Source organism: Heliconius melpomene, chromosome 1 (assembly GCF_056956725.1).
Source record: "Heliconius melpomene rosina isolate 202511_hmr_F chromosome 1, ASM5695672v1, whole genome shotgun sequence".
NCBI lineage: Eukaryota > Metazoa > Arthropoda > Insecta > Lepidoptera > Nymphalidae > Heliconius > Heliconius melpomene.
Window position 1 is genome coordinate 16,202,151 of NC_140389.1, and position 18,859 is coordinate 16,221,009.

Consider the following 18,859-nt stretch of genomic DNA (forward strand, 5'->3'; position numbering starts at 1 on the left):
CTGTGTGCAGGATACAGTGTAGAGCTAAAACATTAAATATATTGTGTAAAGTGCCAATTTGGAACTATTTAGTATGATAAAAACAGGTACAATTTCCTAAAATAATAAAATTGTTAACTATTGTCTGTATGTAATTAGGTTAGACTAGATATCAAATAATTATGTTATCTCTTTATAGATAATATATATTAAAAGAACTAAAATATTTGTCACTTCATGATAATTTAACTACAAAGATAACGTAAATTGAATTTTATTATATTTTCATTTTCTTAATTTATCTGACATAGTACGGTATTGTACTCCACCGATTGTAATGGTTTTTTTTTCTACCTACATTACAACATCTGAGAACCACGTGTACAGTACGGTTGACGAGTCGTGGTTAATTAAGTAAATAATCAAAAGTAAAACAGATCTTAAGATCTGCGTTGCCACCTACAGCTGACTTCAGGGAGGCAACGACTCGTCGACGGTAAAGCACCGTAAATAATATATTTCAGCCAATTAAGTTCGATGATTCGCCAACTAGGTATAATAAATCTGGATCCATCATAAATCATATTTACCATAGCGTGCTTTCTAAAATATTAGTCGACAGTCAACGTAACTATTATAAATTTATAGGTTCACATAAATATTAATGAGCTGTAACTAGATACTAGAAAATGTGATATAAAGGCTTTTCCCATAACAAGCATATCTGTTTTCTATTTTATTATTTAATAAAAAATTGTTTATTATGTCAGTACTGATTACAATTTAAATAACTTATGATATTTAGTGTTAAATGGCTTTCTTGCAAAATTGTAACTAATATGTATTTTTTAAATTTCTACTTAGAACTAGAAGGTTTCAGATTTTATAACACTTGTTCATACAAGTCCCTAAGCTAATTATACTTACCATTTATTGTTTTAAACTACAATAGTAATATTTTTCGTTTAAATAAGTTGTTTAAATTTATTTTATATTTATATTCCGGAATCTTCTTCATTTTGCTAATTGTAGAGAAAAAACTTAAATATAGTCGTGCGCATTGTATGGCGGAACATTCTCTCTTCTGGAATTCCAATCCTCGCATGTTATTTATTCAGACACGCTTTACCAACTATTTAAATTGGTTCGTATAATGAGCGTGAATATTAAACTATTTTTTTAAAATTTCCAGACACTAGAAAGAAACATGTCATTGTCCGGACAATATTTAGAAGAACTGAGCAGGCGATACAAGAAACAAGTAGAGGAAATGCAAAAGTCATTCGAAAAGACCATGTTACAAATGACTGAAGAAAGAAGAAAGAGTAACGAGAGAGAACAGAAGTATTTGGAGCAGATGACGAATTTGCAGGAGCAGCTCGCACAAATGACAATAGTTATGCATCTTTTGATGGAAGAACGGGATAGTTGGTTTGGAAATATCACCTTCACCAAATTCATTATTTATCAATCTATTATCATATCAATCGTATTTTACTACATGTCAAAGAGAAGAAAACCAGAAACTATATTGGTGCCGATTCCAAAGAAAATTAAGAAAAGGCAGGATAAGTTTAGACGAAAGTCCGTTGAAGGCGTCAGTGGTCATGGAACCCCATCGACCAAAAAACGGAGGCCGAGTGAAGAAGCATTCCAAATAGCGAGACAATCTACGGATGAAATGGAGAGAGAAATTACAACAGGAGAATGGCAGGTCGCCAAGAAGAATAGGAGACGAAAGACTTCGATAATTCACAGAAATATTGAAACTGAAGTCAACGATACCGCTCAAGATGGTATCAGAGAGCTCCAAGAAAATACTATTACTTTGGATGAAGGCGTTTACTTCGCTCCCGTACCAGAGCCCAAGGAGTTCCCCGATACTAAGGAAAAAGAGTTACCAAAATCGAACGGATCTTTCTTTAATAATCTAAAAAATAAAACTATGAAAACAAGGCGGCTATCGTCACCAGCTTTCCTCAGAACTTTTAATAGACAGAGCAGCAGAAGCACTCCCAGTCCCGTTGTGAGAAACCTAGAACCTATATTTAACGGAAAACTAGGCAAGAAGGCCTCGTCAGAGTCACCAACGGGAAGCCTCTGGTCTGAATCAACGGATATCTCCCAAAATGGCCACCCAGAAAGCGAAAACGGTGGTAAAAAGAAGAAGAGCCTCAAAAATATACTTAAAAAAGTATTTTAAATTTTATACACGTTAGTATATATAGTTGGTATACATGCGCTATTCAATTTATTTTAAATTATTGTATGATATTTGTGTTGTTTAGACCTCTATGGGTGCCAATTGTGATAAATTAGGGAGCCTAATGCTATTTCAAGTTTTTTTTTATATTTGCAGTTATGTTTGCTAGAATGCCAGTATTTTGTGTATGAAAGTAATGGTATGTCGACTTTACTTTAAAAAACCTATTAAATCAAATACATATGTGGTAGATTTAAAATGTTATATCCAATTCAATTAGTCATATTTTACAATAGTTATAACAGTAATAATTTTAATAATTAAACAATTTTAATTCTTCTCGTTTCTGGATCGACTATTTTTTTTATTGTGACACTAATTTATTTATTTTCTTGTGTTAATTTGTAAGTCTAATTTTCAATGGTAACTGCATTATTTATATGTATCATGTATTGTACATTAAGGCTATGATTTAATAAAACATTATTCTCATCAATTTAGAAGCAAAGGAAATAAAGTGATACAATTCTCCATTTTAAGACATTTCTATATAGAAGTCATATACATATAAATATAAAGTATAGATATTCTCGATAGTGGGAATCGAACTCACGATCATCACTTACTCAAAGTTAATAAAAAAAATTTGCATTTATCAAATTAAATTACCTTTATTGGTCTATTTTACTTTTGGTAGAAATCTTATTAATTTTTTTCTCCAATTTCTTCAAAAACGAGTTACTTTTGTTAATTAGACTTGGATATTAAAACGTATAGTCGACAATAATGTATGTGGACGCTAGTCGAGTGTTTGGGGAAAACAAAGAAGTGGCATTAAATGCATTAATATATATTTTGTTGTTTTATTTTTTATATCGCATTTAAATAGTCTATACATAAAATATCATTTGCTGGATTGGATTGCTGTTTAAAATTTTATGAATTTATGAGCTTCCTTTATAATTCTTTTCCTAAGATGCGTAATTTGGATATTGGTTTGATTTTATGTTTTAGTAAAAGTATAAATATAACAATATACTACTAACATTTCGGAACCTACACGTAGTATAAATAAAAACACATAAAAAAATTGGTCTGTAAAAATATGAAATACATATAGTCGACTTTCGCTAATTCGAACCAGCGATAATTCGTACATCTCTCTAATTTAAAGTTATTACGAGTTCCCTAGACAATTTATTTATATTTTGAACTAAAAACATTTTTATCCACTTGGTAATTCGAATAAAAATATCATCGTTTCGTAAAAAATCGACGCATTCATTCGAACGTATAGGCAATGAGCTAAAAAAACCGTTTAATAACAGAATTCACGTAGGTAAGTACATATTGAAACAATTTCAAACTTGTATTTTTTTATAATGGTTACTTTAACAAACTTTCGCACAAATATTTTTTTTTATTATAGCTCAATTGATTAATTATACAAACATGAATTATAAAATTAATAACTTTTGCTTTTTTCTCAAAAATTTGATCTTTCAAACACTTCGATAATGTGTAACATTTTAAAGATTCCTTGAGTTCCGAATTAACAAGAGTCAAATGTATTTAATAATCATAACATAATATTGAAAATTAAAATAATATTGCTACATAAAATAATAAATGTATTTTTCTATGATACAAATGTTTGCAGTATCGGATTTAAATTGAATCTGCGCTTAACATTCTATCTAAAAGTATAAAGGTTAAAATGTCATTAAATGATGTATATGAAATATCAACAAATAAGTTTATAAATACAATTTTTGTCTAAAAAAATAATTGCAAAGGCATTTCTAAGACACAATATTGACAGACTGCAAAAAATCTTTCAAATCGACACATTTTATATTGACCAAATTCTTTTGTCTCGCCGTAGTGTTCAAATGTTTCGCCGACATTTCTAAATTGTCCACCGTATAACTGCTACTGTTTGTTGCGAATATAATTTCATTTACTTCTTCATACAATTTCACAGTAGCTACATGTTTAAAGTGTTTCTTGAGTTTCTCTATAATTGATTCATGTAGATTTGTGTCACGGCACACTAAATTTAGGATGAATTGGCCTGAAATGAGAGAAAAATGCACTTGAATGCTATTAATTGTATTATTATTGTATCAAGATTTTTAAAAGGGAAAGGGAAATATATGCTGAGTTACACCCAAGTTACAGTTTTAAGTTCAATTGATAGGAACATAGAGACTATAGTTCAGCAGACTTTTGGAAATTTCTTCTGGATTCTTGAAGATAATTGAATATATATTAGAGCCCAACTGAATTTGGCACTCTGCTCATGCGATTTTTTTCTCAATGTTATTCAATATTCAAAAATCAGTTTAGATTTTTGTATGATAAAATAATTTTAAACCATCAGTCTATAAATCTCGCAAATAATAACGGAACAAAAATCGTTTTTGAGAAAATTAAATTTTGTTTTTCTTTATGAAATTCCAAATCTGCCAATAATTTTTGTTGACTTCCGCCACTTAACAAACAATACGGGATAACCAGAATTCGGCGGAGAATGGGAAGCGAAGTGTCTTATCATTAAATTCTCAGGTTCTCACAAAACGTGGGCGGGACGCTGAAAACTGTTCTCTGGCAGCCAACTCTGTTGTGGGAAATAAATGTGTAATATTAATAAAGGTAAGAAAACACACAGTACTTTCTAAGAACATACCATCATTAGTAAGTAACTTGTCGACATCGCAAAACACATCCTCATGTAGGAACTGCTGCGGCGGACACGACAGTCCTAGCGAACGGTCTTTACTATCCATGTCGAACATGATTGCGTCGTATTGTTGTTTGCCTGGAACATATTCATAAAATTTAGTATTAAGTTTTTTTTAACTTCATACTCTCCTAGGCATGCAGAGGGAACCTAAACTTAAGACACTGTTTCTCTTTTTACATCGAAATCTCGAGTCATTGCGGGTGAGTGGCGAATTTAACGCCGTTCTTTGGCATGTTAACATAGGTAGGAAATGAAAATATTCAATAAAAAAAACAATAGCACATTCTAAAAAAAATCAAGTCTTGTAACAAGAGTAAGTCTTACCGCCCTCCACTTCATGTGTCAAAAAATCCAAACCATCCTTAATTTGTACTTCCAAACCATCATCAACTTGTAATCCAAAATGATCTTTGGCTATTTCAAGCATTTTTGGGTCTAAATCCACAGCAACTATTTTTAGATTCTCATAACATTTCTTTAGAAACATGCATAAACTTCCCCCGCCTAAGCCAAGAACTGCAACTTTAGTAGATATTGTTGGAAGACCAACACACATGAACGAATGATAAAGAGATATATGACCAAAGTCGATTACTTGCTTCGTTTTAGATTTCTTTTTCACTGAAATAAACAAAATAAAAAAAGTTTATTTAACTTTTTTTTAGAGACGACTAGCAAAATATATGGTTTAAAATACTTTCCGTAGATAAAATTAAAAAAAATAATATATCACCAGTTTTCAACTTAGCCTCAGACTGTACAAGAAACTGATTATCCAAAAACACTAGTCTTCTATACGTAGAACCCTCAACGTCGACGTCTTCCACAACATAGTCCCCGGAGACCTTCGACGAACCCTCGTGGACTTTTACACGGCGGCCTACGTCACTGCCTAGCGAGAGGAATGGTATCTGGAGAGAGAAAACACACAGACACGTCAAATTTATAAGTCCACTGTTTGCGTCGAGGAAAGAACAAATATTACATACAAGCCTCGTATTTACCAGTAAGGTATGTTTGTCAGTCTGGTATGTATCAGTCGTAACGCAGGGGCATAAAGAGTGACTGTAAAATCGATCGGTTGTGAGTTCGATCGCCACTCAACCAGATTAAATATTTATTTAAAAAATTATACTTCTATTTCTTCGCTCTGGTGTCAAGGGAAAGCGCGGCGTTAAGTTGCCTCTGCCTACCCTGCTGTGTGCGGGATACAGCGTGAAGTTGAAGCAAAATACTAACCTGCCCACTAAAGCCATTCGGGACAAGCATCTTAGCAGAATGCGCCAGTTCCTCCTTCACGGCGTCCAAGCTCTCGAAGAAGTGACCTCTCCTCAGCACGGCCACCACTAGTCTACCGAAACGCGCTGAGTCCTGCAACTGGCGTCTGCCCGCCGGTGTACCGAATAACCACTCGGATTCTCTGAAATATTTCATTATTTTCATATTTTTAACATTTTTAAAGTGTTATACCTACTTCGGTACAAAAAATTCAGAAAACGTATAAAAATTTGAACGTAGCGAATATTTGTGAAAATCTTCCTTCAGTGACGCTAACGTTATAAACACGTTATAAATTTGTAACAGAAGTAAAAAAAATTAAGTAAACGCGACGGTTGTAAGTTAGATTCCCATTCAGGAGAATCTAATACATAATATTTTCACTTCTTTGCTATGTGTGTGAAATGTCTTAAAGGAAACGGAGTGTCTTAACACGAGGTTCCAAGGTTCCCTCTACCTATCTTGCTACCTGTGGGATACATCATGAGGCTAAAAAAATAAAAGATGCAGAAAGCGTAAACAACTCACAAAAATTTTGTATTTCAATCGTGTGACCTAATTGCAAAAAGTTGTTTGTTGTTTACGTTCACCTTCAGGCATTTCGAGAATTTCCCCGTAGGCAGAGTAGTGAAAGATCGTGTATTTTGATTGAAGATATAATTGGCATTTCGGGTTTTCCTATTTTTAAAATAAAACCCGTGGGTTTATTTTAAAAATTGGAAAACCCGAAATTCTGTTACTATTCTATTACTATTTTGTCAAACATTTTGATCAACAAATTTTATAAAAAAACATTTCAAACGGACTTATATTCAGATTTTATTTAAATCTCTTATTGTAACAATATTAAAAACTTTACAATTTTTTTTAAATATAAATACAAAACTAAATGTTCCAAAAATTGGAATTTTGTAACATCGTTTTTACCCATTCATGTCTTAATTTGTTTAATGGAAAATAGCAACTTTTGTCGGTTGCTAGTACCTACTATCAGGGTATCCAGAATATTAGTCTCCAGTTTCTGGAACATTCGAGTCTAACGAAGACTAATGGTAGAGTAATAAAAGCAAAAATAAACCGCGTAACGTCGCGTGACTGACGTGATGCCAAGCCGAGATATGAAATAATTAATTTCATAACTCACTGATTTTATATTATTAAATTATTTATACATTTCCTTCATTTCGTGAAATGTCCGTTTACTATATGTATAATATATATTTTTAGAAATCAGGAGTGAAATTTATTTTAAAAAGTTGCTAAGGTACAAAACACCTGTTAACATATCAGAAGTCGATGGTAATTATAACTTAATATTATCCGCGGATTCTAAATGACGTGGAGCATGGAGCAGTGCCTAGTACCTGCGACCACGGATTTACGCTTAAAGGTACCCTTTCCGATATATCAACACTCGCCTTGCCTGCTCCAGCTCAGTGTAATTATAAATAGGTGTTAACCACATTTATTATTAAAATAACAATTAATTAATCAAATAAATAATTGTTCAAATAATCGAGTCCGCCAAAAATATATTATAAAGGATTAGAGGCCATAGTGGCGTAATGGAACAAAATCTAAATACAAACGCGAAGGTCTCACGACCACACACTTTGGTCCCCACAAGGGTACAAGGTGGTTATACTAACAAAAGGCAAACCTCTAATGTTTCGAAAAATGAACAGAATGCGGAAAACGAATGCTGCTACGCAGAAAAAAATGTCATTAGATTTTAAACATTTAAAATTTTCATTACATTTAAAATATTTCCAATTTATTTAAGTGAAAATTGTGGTAAATTATTATATTATATTTATTATAATGTATAAAACTATATTATAATAATAAATATTTTATTAAAAATTACGAATAATGTAATATTCGTAAAAAGTTAAATAAGTACATATTAAGAAACTCACCAATTTCACTTTTACTTAAAATATTTTTCTTTCCCCACACACTCACTTTTTGGAAATGTTATATGATTTAATACATAATAATAGACTAAAAACTAAATAAAAAAACTGATAATTATTAAATACTGCAAACCGCCTAAGCCGCGATCTGCTTTAGAAGTGCGTTACTGCGAGTGCGTCGGTGTTTGTTTACCCCGATGAAGCTGACGAAGATATATACCAGTCGACCAGTTTAAATTTGATATATTTATGTAACTGAATGTCCTATAATTTATATATAAATATATATTTGCAAACTAATTTTGTATTTACTTTAAATGCTTGGCGCCAAATAATAGCAATATGTTATTCACTTTGAAGTATTTATTATATCAATTGTGAGTAGACTTTATCACTTCGCAATTTTTGTTTAAGGTTATCACACTGTTTCATTTATTAACTTATAGTTGGTGTCTAACATTAATATAAGAACAATCAATCAATATTTATAGGCGTACGTTACATATAAGGCAGGTTCGGGTAATGAGATCTAAGCAACCAAAATACAATTTAAAATGCTTCGATTTACTCGTAATTTGAATTGAATTCTTGATATATGGCGTTTCGAGCGTGCCAGTTGAGCACAATTCATTTCGCCAATATCACGTTGTATACTCGTAATTTAATATGACGTTTTAAACTTGTCAATTTTAATAGTTTATGTACTGCTCAACGCCGCGCTTAGCCTCTTTACCAGAACGAGGTAAAGAAAATACCAACTTTTCCTCTAATGGGAATCAAACTTACAACCGTCGCCCGTACAGTTACACGCTTGTGCCTCTGCGCCACAACTGGCTTCAAGATATCACAAGTCACGTACCCTTTTTATATAAAAATATATACATAATTGTTTAGTTAAAAATTACATGATTTTTATAAAATTCTACTTAGTCAGGATGAGATAAGAAAGGACGGCATGCCTAAGTATGTACTAAAATTTGTATGTTATTTAGAAGTATTATTTTGAGGTATCAAGTAATCAAGCAATAAAGTCCAGATTTTTTTGAGATGAATGCCAATAACCAATGGACTCTCTCCATTCTCATTCTGCGCGCAATTAGACCAGCAAAAGTTACAGAGTAAAATGTAAGAGGTATTGTATGCAACCTATATTCTTATTCAACATCATGTTGAAACAGTTTGGGCGATATTCCAAACGCCTCCATGCACCTAGAACGATATTTCTGGACATCTTATAGCTAATAATCCAATACTGAGTAAATAACCGCCGTCGGCCGTTGAAGTGCAGTGGCACAACGTATGACTGTAAAGCGGGATAGACGTGGGCTCGATTCCCACTTGAGGGAATAAATCATTTAATATTTTCATTTCGTCGCTCTGGTAACAAGACAAGCGCGGTGTGAGTTCCGCCTCATAAACCCGCAATATCTAAAAACATCGGCAAAAAGTGGGGAATGGATTGTCATAACACTAGGTTCTCTCTGCCTACCCTGCTATATATGAGATGAAACATAGCGTGAAGCTGAAAAAACAAAAAATAAGCAATTTGACAAACGTTTAAACAGTTTGGGCGCTATTGCAAGCGCCTCCATACATTTAACACGATGTTTCTGGACATTTAGATATAGATAGTAGTAAGTAAATAAAATAACGTTTACAATAACAACTTATTTATATCGCTAGATGAAAACACAAGTATATTGAACGCGTGTGGGCGTGGCTGTTTGTTTATTTCCGAAAAGATAAAAATAAATATTTATTTATATATTCCATTCATATATTTTTAGTGTCCCATGTGATGGATAGATAGAGTTTAGTGACGTGTCACTCTATTTATAAATTTGGTAGCGAAATAAAAATCTTGCTTTAAATATGTACCTATATTAATTTTTTTTTTCCTTTATCATCGTCGACATGGTAAGGACATGTAGAGGATGTTATGTATCTAATTAACGTATTTGAGCACGATTGTGTCTCAAAATTTAGACTAAACTATGTCTCCGTAGTCAAAGGGAAATAATTAGTTATTTCGGTTATTTTATGATGATACATTCTAAGAACTCAAGGTAGGTCTAACTGTAGGTTAAGCATTAGGCATTATATTATGGAAACAATTAACGTCATGAAAAATTATACCCTATAGCCATGCTTGAAAAATGAAATATCCAACATAAAAATAAATTTTCAAACTAATACCAACCTTTATTTTTATAATAGATTAGAATTATAGATATAATTGAAGATATTAAGAAATGAAAGTATTATATAACATTTAATCATACCTTCCCTGTGGAACTATAAACACAGCATATTTATTTATAGCTTTTGTTTGCTTCTGATCCACTATGTATAAAGTGTATCTGGGTATATCTTCGCCTGGTTGCATTAAGTCTAATGTTACCTTAAAGATTATTTTCAAATGTTTTTTACATATATTTACACTTTTTTGCTACAGTAACGAGGCAAACTGCTGCATTGAGTTCTAGCACTCTTCATGCAATGCTTCCAAATTTTGGTATAAAATTAGGAACAAAAGCATCTTAATAGGAATGGAATGTCTTAACACTTGGTTTCCTCTGCCTACCTGCAGGATACTTTGTGAAGCCAAAAAAGGAATTGTATGTAACAAGACATTTTAACTTGAAGTAATTGACCAATGTTGCAGGTGAGTCAAAATAATTAAATATAGTATATAGCCATCTGATGATGGCTAAATGAATTATCCATCACTAACATAGCATGGACATTTATAAATATATTGAACTGTTGTAAAGATATACTTACTTCATCCTCACCATCTAGAGAAGTTTTAGACAGACCATTTGTAATAAATGCAGTATCTTGAACAGATTTTATACATGCTTTAACATCTTCTACAGATTCCAGTCTTTGCATTTTGTCACCAGCCATACATACTTCTAATATCTAGAATAAAATACTTTTTCAAATATTTTTTTATTGAAACCCTTTTTATTTGAATTTTAAAATGAATTTTATATATATTAGAAAATTCATGTTCATTCATTCATTGTTTCTGTTTTTATTTCATACAAAAATTGAATGAATTTAAGACTTTTTTAGAAAAATACTAAAATTAACATTTTTGACAAATTTCACTACTCATAATGCAATTAAGAACTAAGTACATTAATGTGAAGCAAAAAATTAATATTCCCGCACTTACTAATTTGGGCATTTCCTTAAATTTTGTGGCAATAACAACAAATACTGGTAAAGTTACTCCATCTCCATTTTCATTATTTTTCTGTTCTGCCTCATGACATCTGACTATACGAAACATCCACGTTTTATCACAGAAATATGATAATAATTTTTTTAAAATGTGACTTTGTAGCAAGGATATGCAAATAAAACGACCACCCATCTTTAGTATTCTTTTGATTTCTTCAAAATATTTATGTATTCTAACATTCGTTTCTTCTAAATCATCGGGTATTAAGGCATCTAGGGTTCCTTTATCGAGTACAACATTAAATTCATTGTTTTCAAATGTCGTATTTAGGGCATCCATAAAAATAAACTTCATATTAGTTCTATGCGCATTAATTGCCTTCATTTGCTTTATTACAATTTCTGACACATCAATATTAGATATATTTTTATAGCCGACATCGTAAAGATCTGCGCTTAAGCTGGAGTTACCACAACCAGGTATAAGTATCATATCACTTTGTTTTATGTATTTGTGTAGATGGCCACATAGCTCTAAGTACTCGCCATACCTTAAAGGTAAGCCAATTCAATGAATTCATGAATTTAAGTTTAATTATTAATGTTAAGTATACAAAAACCTCTTAGAAATATTTACCATTCAAAAGCTTTATTGCCTCTTTTCTTGAAAAACTTATTCCAGTAATCTTTATCACTAAATTCTTTATGGCTTTTAGGCAAAAGATTCATTTTGTAACTAAAACAAATACTTATTTATTTAGTAAAATATCTTTTTTTATAATTATTTATCCAAAACACACTGGCCTCCACATGGATTCACAGATTTGTTTTGCTGTCAGTGTCAAAATCAGTGGCTGTTAACAACATCAAAAAAAAAATGTATCAATTTACTAAATGTTAGGTTAATTATGTCCAAAAATCCGAAATATTTAAATATTATCTCGTTAAATAAAATCGTAATTAAATTATCAGTTATTTATTTATATTTATTTATTTAACGCTTTTAATTTTGCACCTGATAATGAAAAAATATATAGTCTATTATAATCTGTGGCTTCACAAGCTACAGTCGTGCTAGTCTGTGAGTCTGACAGATGTTTGTCAACTGTCAAGTGATAATGGCATTGCTTCCCGATATCGAATTTATTAGATTAGAATTGGAAAAAACTGAGAACCAGAATGAAATACAAACATGGCATTGGGTTCACGTTACTCACATTATAAACCCTCACAACTTTTTTGTTAGAAAGACGGTCTATTTGCCTTTTATTGACAAAATGGAATCAAATAAACCTTTGGTCAAATGCTCTTCTGTCAACATGCACGATTTCGTGATCGTTAATATGAATGAATCAAATAAAGTCGAAAAATATGCTAGAGGTAAAATAATACAAATTAATAAAGAGTCAGGTAGGTTAATGAGTGACGTATTTTTATTAGATTATGGGGATATCAAAAGATTGGTGCCTATAGAAAATATTTGGATATGTGATCAAGAATTATGTGATTTGCCACAACTGTCTCTATTTTGTAAACTAGCAAATTGTGCCCCAATTGGAGGAAGTACAGAATGGACAAATAAAGCGACTGATGCATTTAAATTTTATGTAGGCACTGAACGTGCTAGAATAAACATACAAGACAAAACTGTGAGTCAACTTATTGTGGAGCTTTATAACACTGCACCTGATGATATAGCAACTTTGTTGGCCCTTACTGGATATTCCACATTAGGTTACAAAAGAAATGATTGTAGCATACTTTTATAAAATGTGACCTGCTGTATTATATAAAATTTGTACAACATATTGGATCTCAATATAAATGTGATTAGCATTGCAGTGATGTTATTTAATTATAGTATAGAAATAATTGACTGATACAATATTATAGTTTAATGCTGTATGCCTCATGTTACTATGAATGCAGAGCATCTAGAGGAAATCTAGGAACCTGGTGTAAGACACTGTTCCATTCTTGTTGAATGTATGAGGCATTGCATGTTGACTGGTTGAACCCAATGCTGTACTTAGTTGAATGAGGCAACAATGATATGGCTAATAATGGTTGGAGAGAATAAAAATTTTAAACATTATAATTCCCAGAGTGGGATTGGAACCAGAACCCATCACAATTACAGTTGCACTCTTGTGTCCCTGTGCCATACAGTGTCAAAAAAAAATGTTGTGCAGCGTAATGATAACTTAGCGTGTGATTTATTAATTTATTATTTTTTACCAATTATTATAAGAAAATTATAAATACAAAGTTTTTCTATTTGCTTGTTTAATTTTAAGTCTGAAATAAAAGATAATTAATATTGATCTATCAATTTAAAATTTTATACTACACATCTATTATATTAACTAGAAAATTTTAAACAGTTTTAGTATTTTACTTATAATATACTATTATTGTTTTAACCTACTAAAATAGACTATAAATTACAAGAGACTTAGATTTTTTACATTAAATAATAATAAATTTATTATATATAGTTGTAGGGGAACGTGCAAAGTTAACAAACTAAGTTTACGGGTGTATATACTCTCACTTTATATGAAATGAACTACAAATATAATATCTTGTAGAAAATATATAAAAATTTTAACATAGCTGGATTCCATAATGATTTTTTTTTTTAAATAATTTAAAATTAGTAAGTTCTCACTTCTTGCCAAATTTAATAATTGTAGGATATGGGTAGCATCCTACCATGCTATGCTGTGTTAGAAACGTGAAATTTAGACACATGTTTATTTTCGTAAACTGGACACCCACTAAGAAGGGATTTTGAAAAATTTTAACCCTAAAGGAATGAAATAGGGGTGGATAGTTTGTATGGAAAAATCTTTAAATTGTCATCATTTTTATAAAATTTAATTAAAACAAAAATCAAAAAGTTATTGAAAATTTAAGACATTAGGGCGTAAAAATACGTTATATGTATTTTACCAATTTTTCCCTATATTTTTTGTCGAAAAACGACTGGAAAAAAACTATTTTAAAATTGAAACACGTGTACGCGATTAGATATCGATTATGTGTCCTGCTGACGTCGATATTACGATGTTTTATTAATGCAACATCGTTATTAAAACATCGATATTTTAACTGCTAACATCGATGTTCATCGAAAATCGATGATCATCGGGCATCAGTATGGGTGACATATGTTAGAATATAATAATTATATTTTTATTAAAATTTTACTTTTTTCCTTTACAGCGTGCAACACAGACTGTCAGATGGAGATTGGATTTAATGAATTTGGAATGGAAACTGAGTTTTGACTTGTGTTGTGACGTTTATTTGTAACTTTTTTATTCTGAATTTCAAGGAGTGTGTGTATTTTTGGTGTTAGTTATAAAAAATTAGAATTTTCGTTAAAATATAGAGCGTGTTTGAAACAAACACATAATTTACAGAACAATGCTATGTGTATAATAATGATTGTTAGAGACTTCAGTGAGGGCAAATCGTGGATTCAACATCTAGGCCACAAATAAAGTTGAACGTAGTTCCTAAACATGGATAACAAGAAGAATGATAAGTGGGATGCTCTAGCTACCGTTAAGTCCTTTGACTTAGGTAACCTCCCTTTACTATATAATATTTATATGAGACTTGATTTATATAGTTAATCTTGAGATTTTAATTCACTTTTAAAATATCATGCACATACATGTCCAAAATGTTATTTAAATTTTTAAAATATTTTTATTCATAAAAATATATGTACTCATAAATAATAAATTAATATGTTGCATAAAGCTGATGTAATCAATAGTCATTATTTTATAAAAAACATTCCTTCTTCAGTTTAATATATACTAAAAGGTTATATTTTATTATGTAGGTATTCCTTACATTGTTTGTACGAATTTGTTATATTTAATAGTAAAGACAAATATTTTTCATTGATATTTATTAAGATCCCTTTAGAATTATTAAAATTGTGATCGAATTTTCCAGAAATTGGTAAAAACCATTTATTAAAATAAAAATATATATTAACCACTAAAACCACAAACATCCTTAAGCAATATCTAAAAATAACTTTATCAATATTTGTGTTTATAATTATTACTTAATTAAAAATATGTACTTATTTTTAATATAATATAAAGTATAATATAAAAAATTACTCCAGTCCATTTTGCACATTAAAGCTTTTATTTTGGCATAGAAGGAGAATATAAGTCTGTAAAATTTTGTGGATACAGGCTTAATCACCACTCTGAGATAATTTATTATTTTTATTTCACAAACTGTGGAATTCAATTTTGACACTAAACACACAACATATCAAACTGGACTCTCTTTTCACTGCTTTTGTAAATGAGACTCTGTGTGAAGATGAAACAAAAGTAACTATTATATGTTTTTGTCCTTGATTCTGTCTAAAATATGAAATATTTCTTTAATAGTACTACAAGTAATCTTATTATTTAAATTCCAGGTATAGCTCCAGCATCTCAACATGATTCTGTCTTACAACAGAGCATACATCAAATTGAAATTATCAATTCTAATGCCACCACACCAATCAGCCTCCTTATTCAGTCTCTTGTCAAACAGCTATGTGCACTTCTGGAGAAGGACATGACTCGAGCAAATCAACTTTATAATACAATTTGTGAGAAACTACACAGTATGAACTTAATTGATGATTCTTATGCTATGGGGGAATTTGAAGTTATGAGGAGTCAGTACCAAAGGGCTTTATACCAACTGGTTACTGTTTCTACAGGATCAGAAATACCTATAACTATGCCTATATCTTGGCCTATAACTAAGTCGGGGCTGGAGTGGTCTAGATACCACAAGGAGTTTGAAGAATTATTCTTCATAGCTGGTGGTGGTTTTGGCAATGTATTTAAAGCTCGGCACAGACTAGATGGAGTGGAGTATGCTGTTAAGAAAGTCAATATAAAATCTTCTGATGTTAACTCCATTATGACTCATTTGGCTGAAGTTAAAACTATTGCTAGTTTGAATCATCCTAATATAGTTAATTATAAGGCTGCATGGCTAGAACCAATGATTGAGTCTAAGATTAAAAAGAAAAGGAAATTCAATTTGGATACAGATGATGATAATTTTTCTATGAGCACTAATCAAGTTTCTTCAGTATACAGAAATGTGATGAAGTCATTCAAAACATACAATTCGAAGGAACTTCTTAAGAAACAAAATAATTCTGACTTTGATATTTCATTCCAAAACTCCAGTGGTTTAGAAAATGATATTAGTTCTGATGAGATTAATTCGGAAAGTGAAGATGATGAGTCTTCTAGTGAACACAATGCAGTTTGTAAGCTCTTATCTGAAAAAGAGTATGAAGATTGTTCTCGAGTTAACCTAAAATGGGCAACTCTATACATACAGATGACATTTTGCCAACAAACGCTAAAACAATGGTTAGATGAGCGTAACAACCATATAATTTTATCTAGAAAGACTTCAGATGAACTAACCCTACATCACAGTGACTCGACTGACTCCAATGGATTAGAATCAGCTCTCTCTGATTCAAACTGCCCTTCGGCTTTTTCCCTACGAGTTTTAGTGGACATGTTCACTCAGTTAGTGCGAGGCTTGCATTATATACATTCTAAGGGTGTGATTCATCATGATGTGAAACCAAGTAATGTGTTTGTTGGGCCGAACGCCAATGAGTTACTAGTACAGTTAGGTGACTTTGGTTTGGCGTGCCCTTTACAACAGTCTCACAGTGGTTTGGCACTAGGCACTCATTTGTATGCCGCACCTGAACAGCTGGATGGACAATGTAATCCCAAGGTGAGTGACTTTTGTTTAAATCATTGGTTGTGGATTTAATTTCTGGTTTGGCAAAGTATTGCACCTTAAGACCACTACATAAATGCTTACTTACCTTACAAAATATTTTAAATTTTATAAAGCTTAAATAATACCGAAAAAGCGTGTAAAATATTAATATTCAAATGTCAAAAAACAAACCCCCTACCCCTTTATCTCCCCTTGCCACCCAATACATCAGTAAGAGACCATTGTATTTTGGGTGACACACACATTCACAAATGATAAAGTCAGGGATTTTTTTGTTACTTTTTATCATCTATTCACTTATAATGAATAAGGATTTTTTTTTGTTTTAGCAATAATAATTTTATTTAAACCTTTTCTTTTTTCATATTACAGAGTGACATGTACTCACTTGGCATAATACTCCTCGAAATGATAGAACCATTCAGCACTGATATGGAAAGAGTTATAACTATAACTGATCTAAGAAAAGGTCAGATACCAGCACATTTAACCGCAAGTTATCCAAAAATAGCCCATATTATAGGGAAATTAGTACAAAGGAGACCAAACAAAAGATTAGATACATCACAGTTATTGGAAGAACTCAAAAATCTTAGTGAAAATAAAGATGTTACTATAAAGTTACTAAAAGAGGAACTGGCGGCCAAAGATGATGAAATAGCTAAACTTAAAATGATGCTGGCGAATAGTAGTTTTCGTACCTGACAATTGTTTAAAGTGAACAAAAGGATCTGATAAGTGATTGTTTAGAAATTCCATCACTTATCATCTAATGATTATGATGAGAAATTTGTAATGGTATCACTATCATATAAATATTTATATGATAGGTTTTTCTTTCTTCTAACAGAAATTTAATGATATAAAGCTAGTGTTTTTTTTATATTTAACACTATGTAACAATATGGAAATTTTGACCTTAAAAAAACAATGTAATGTTATGTATTATATTATGTATGTAGCATGGCTACCTATATACATAATACAATTGAGACCCAATTAATAATGTATATCCAATCGAATGTTTGAAATAAAACTATATATTTAGTTATATTAGCTATCTTCCTAATTCAAAATATTTGCCTAGTTTGTAGTTTAAATTATACCGAATCTATATAATTGAGGGCCGTTAACATTGATTCTGAAACATTATTCATGTACTCATAATTTACTTTTAATCTTATTCACAGTTTGTTTTACGCAAATTAAGCATAATACTGTCTCTACTGTTTTAATAGTTTTATTTTATTTCTTTGAATTAATAAAACACTAGGACATTAGAAGCTTTTTGACAATATTTTGTTTTAATACAAAATTTAATAATAATGTACTTTGTTGTGCCTTAAATACTTTTCGTCATAAATGTCGCTAATGATAGAATGGAATGAACTTTAATGTGCTTATCAAGATCCTTTATTAGTTCAACTAACATCGGATTGTTTCTAAGTATTATCTATATTTGTGTATCCTCCAGCATTTTTTTACTAATTTTTTTAGTGTTATTGACTTAAATCAAATATGGTTGTGTGTGTGTGAAATATTTAATATAAATATATAAGTAATTTAATTTGTTTTTTTTTTCTTAAATAAAACACCTTTTTTATTATAAAAATTTATTTACAAAAAAGTTAACCGCATAAATTAACATCTTAGTCTAATTTATATGTACAGTCTTAAAATTATTTTTTTATAGTGGCCACATTGGCGGTATTCTGATTCTGAACTAAAATT

General features: G+C 30.8%; 4 protein-coding genes across 8 annotated transcripts in view; 3 read left to right on the top strand and 1 right to left on the bottom strand.

The window, feature by feature from the left end:
- The window catches only part of LOC146541759 (SUN domain-containing ossification factor), a 55,817-nt gene extending 52,782 nt beyond the window's left edge, over positions 1-3,035 (top strand). For all 5 annotated transcript variants that reach the window (XM_085191851.1, XM_085191859.1, XM_085191868.1 and 2 more), the window contains exon 4: positions 1,172-3,035. In XM_085191851.1, the coding sequence (XP_085047977.1) occupies positions 1,172-2,182 (1,011 nt within the window). In that variant the 3' untranslated portion in view covers positions 2,183-3,035. The remainder of the gene's footprint in view (positions 1-1,171) is intronic.
- Positions 3,017-12,157, bottom strand: LOC146541760 (eEF1A lysine and N-terminal methyltransferase homolog). The gene is made up of 9 exons (XM_085191895.1): positions 11,952-12,157; positions 11,307-11,865; positions 10,907-11,047; positions 10,405-10,523; positions 6,168-6,348; positions 5,662-5,839; positions 5,253-5,549; positions 4,872-5,003; positions 3,017-4,256 (listed from the first exon to the last, which is right to left on the bottom strand). The coding sequence occupies exons 1-9, from the start codon at positions 12,041-12,043 to the stop codon at positions 3,985-3,987; spliced, it is 1,971 nt and encodes a 656-aa protein (XP_085048021.1). The 5' UTR covers positions 12,044-12,157; the 3' UTR covers positions 3,017-3,984.
- Positions 12,158-12,391: 234 nt separating this feature from the next.
- Positions 12,392-13,591, top strand: LOC146541761 (tudor domain-containing protein 15-like). Its single transcript, XM_085191993.1, has one exon. The coding sequence runs from the start codon at positions 12,409-12,411 to the stop codon at positions 13,081-13,083; it is 675 nt and encodes a 224-aa protein (XP_085048119.1). The 5' UTR covers positions 12,392-12,408; the 3' UTR covers positions 13,084-13,591.
- Positions 13,592-14,459: 868 nt separating this feature from the next.
- On the top strand, positions 14,460-18,695 carry LOC146541762 (eukaryotic translation initiation factor 2-alpha kinase 1-like). Its single transcript, XM_085192019.1, has 3 exons — positions 14,460-14,905; positions 15,777-17,119; positions 17,501-18,695. Exons 1-3 carry the CDS (start codon positions 14,845-14,847, stop codon positions 17,831-17,833), a joined length of 1,737 nt encoding a protein of 578 aa, XP_085048145.1. The 5' UTR covers positions 14,460-14,844; the 3' UTR covers positions 17,834-18,695.
- Positions 18,696-18,859: the final 164 nt, after the last annotated feature.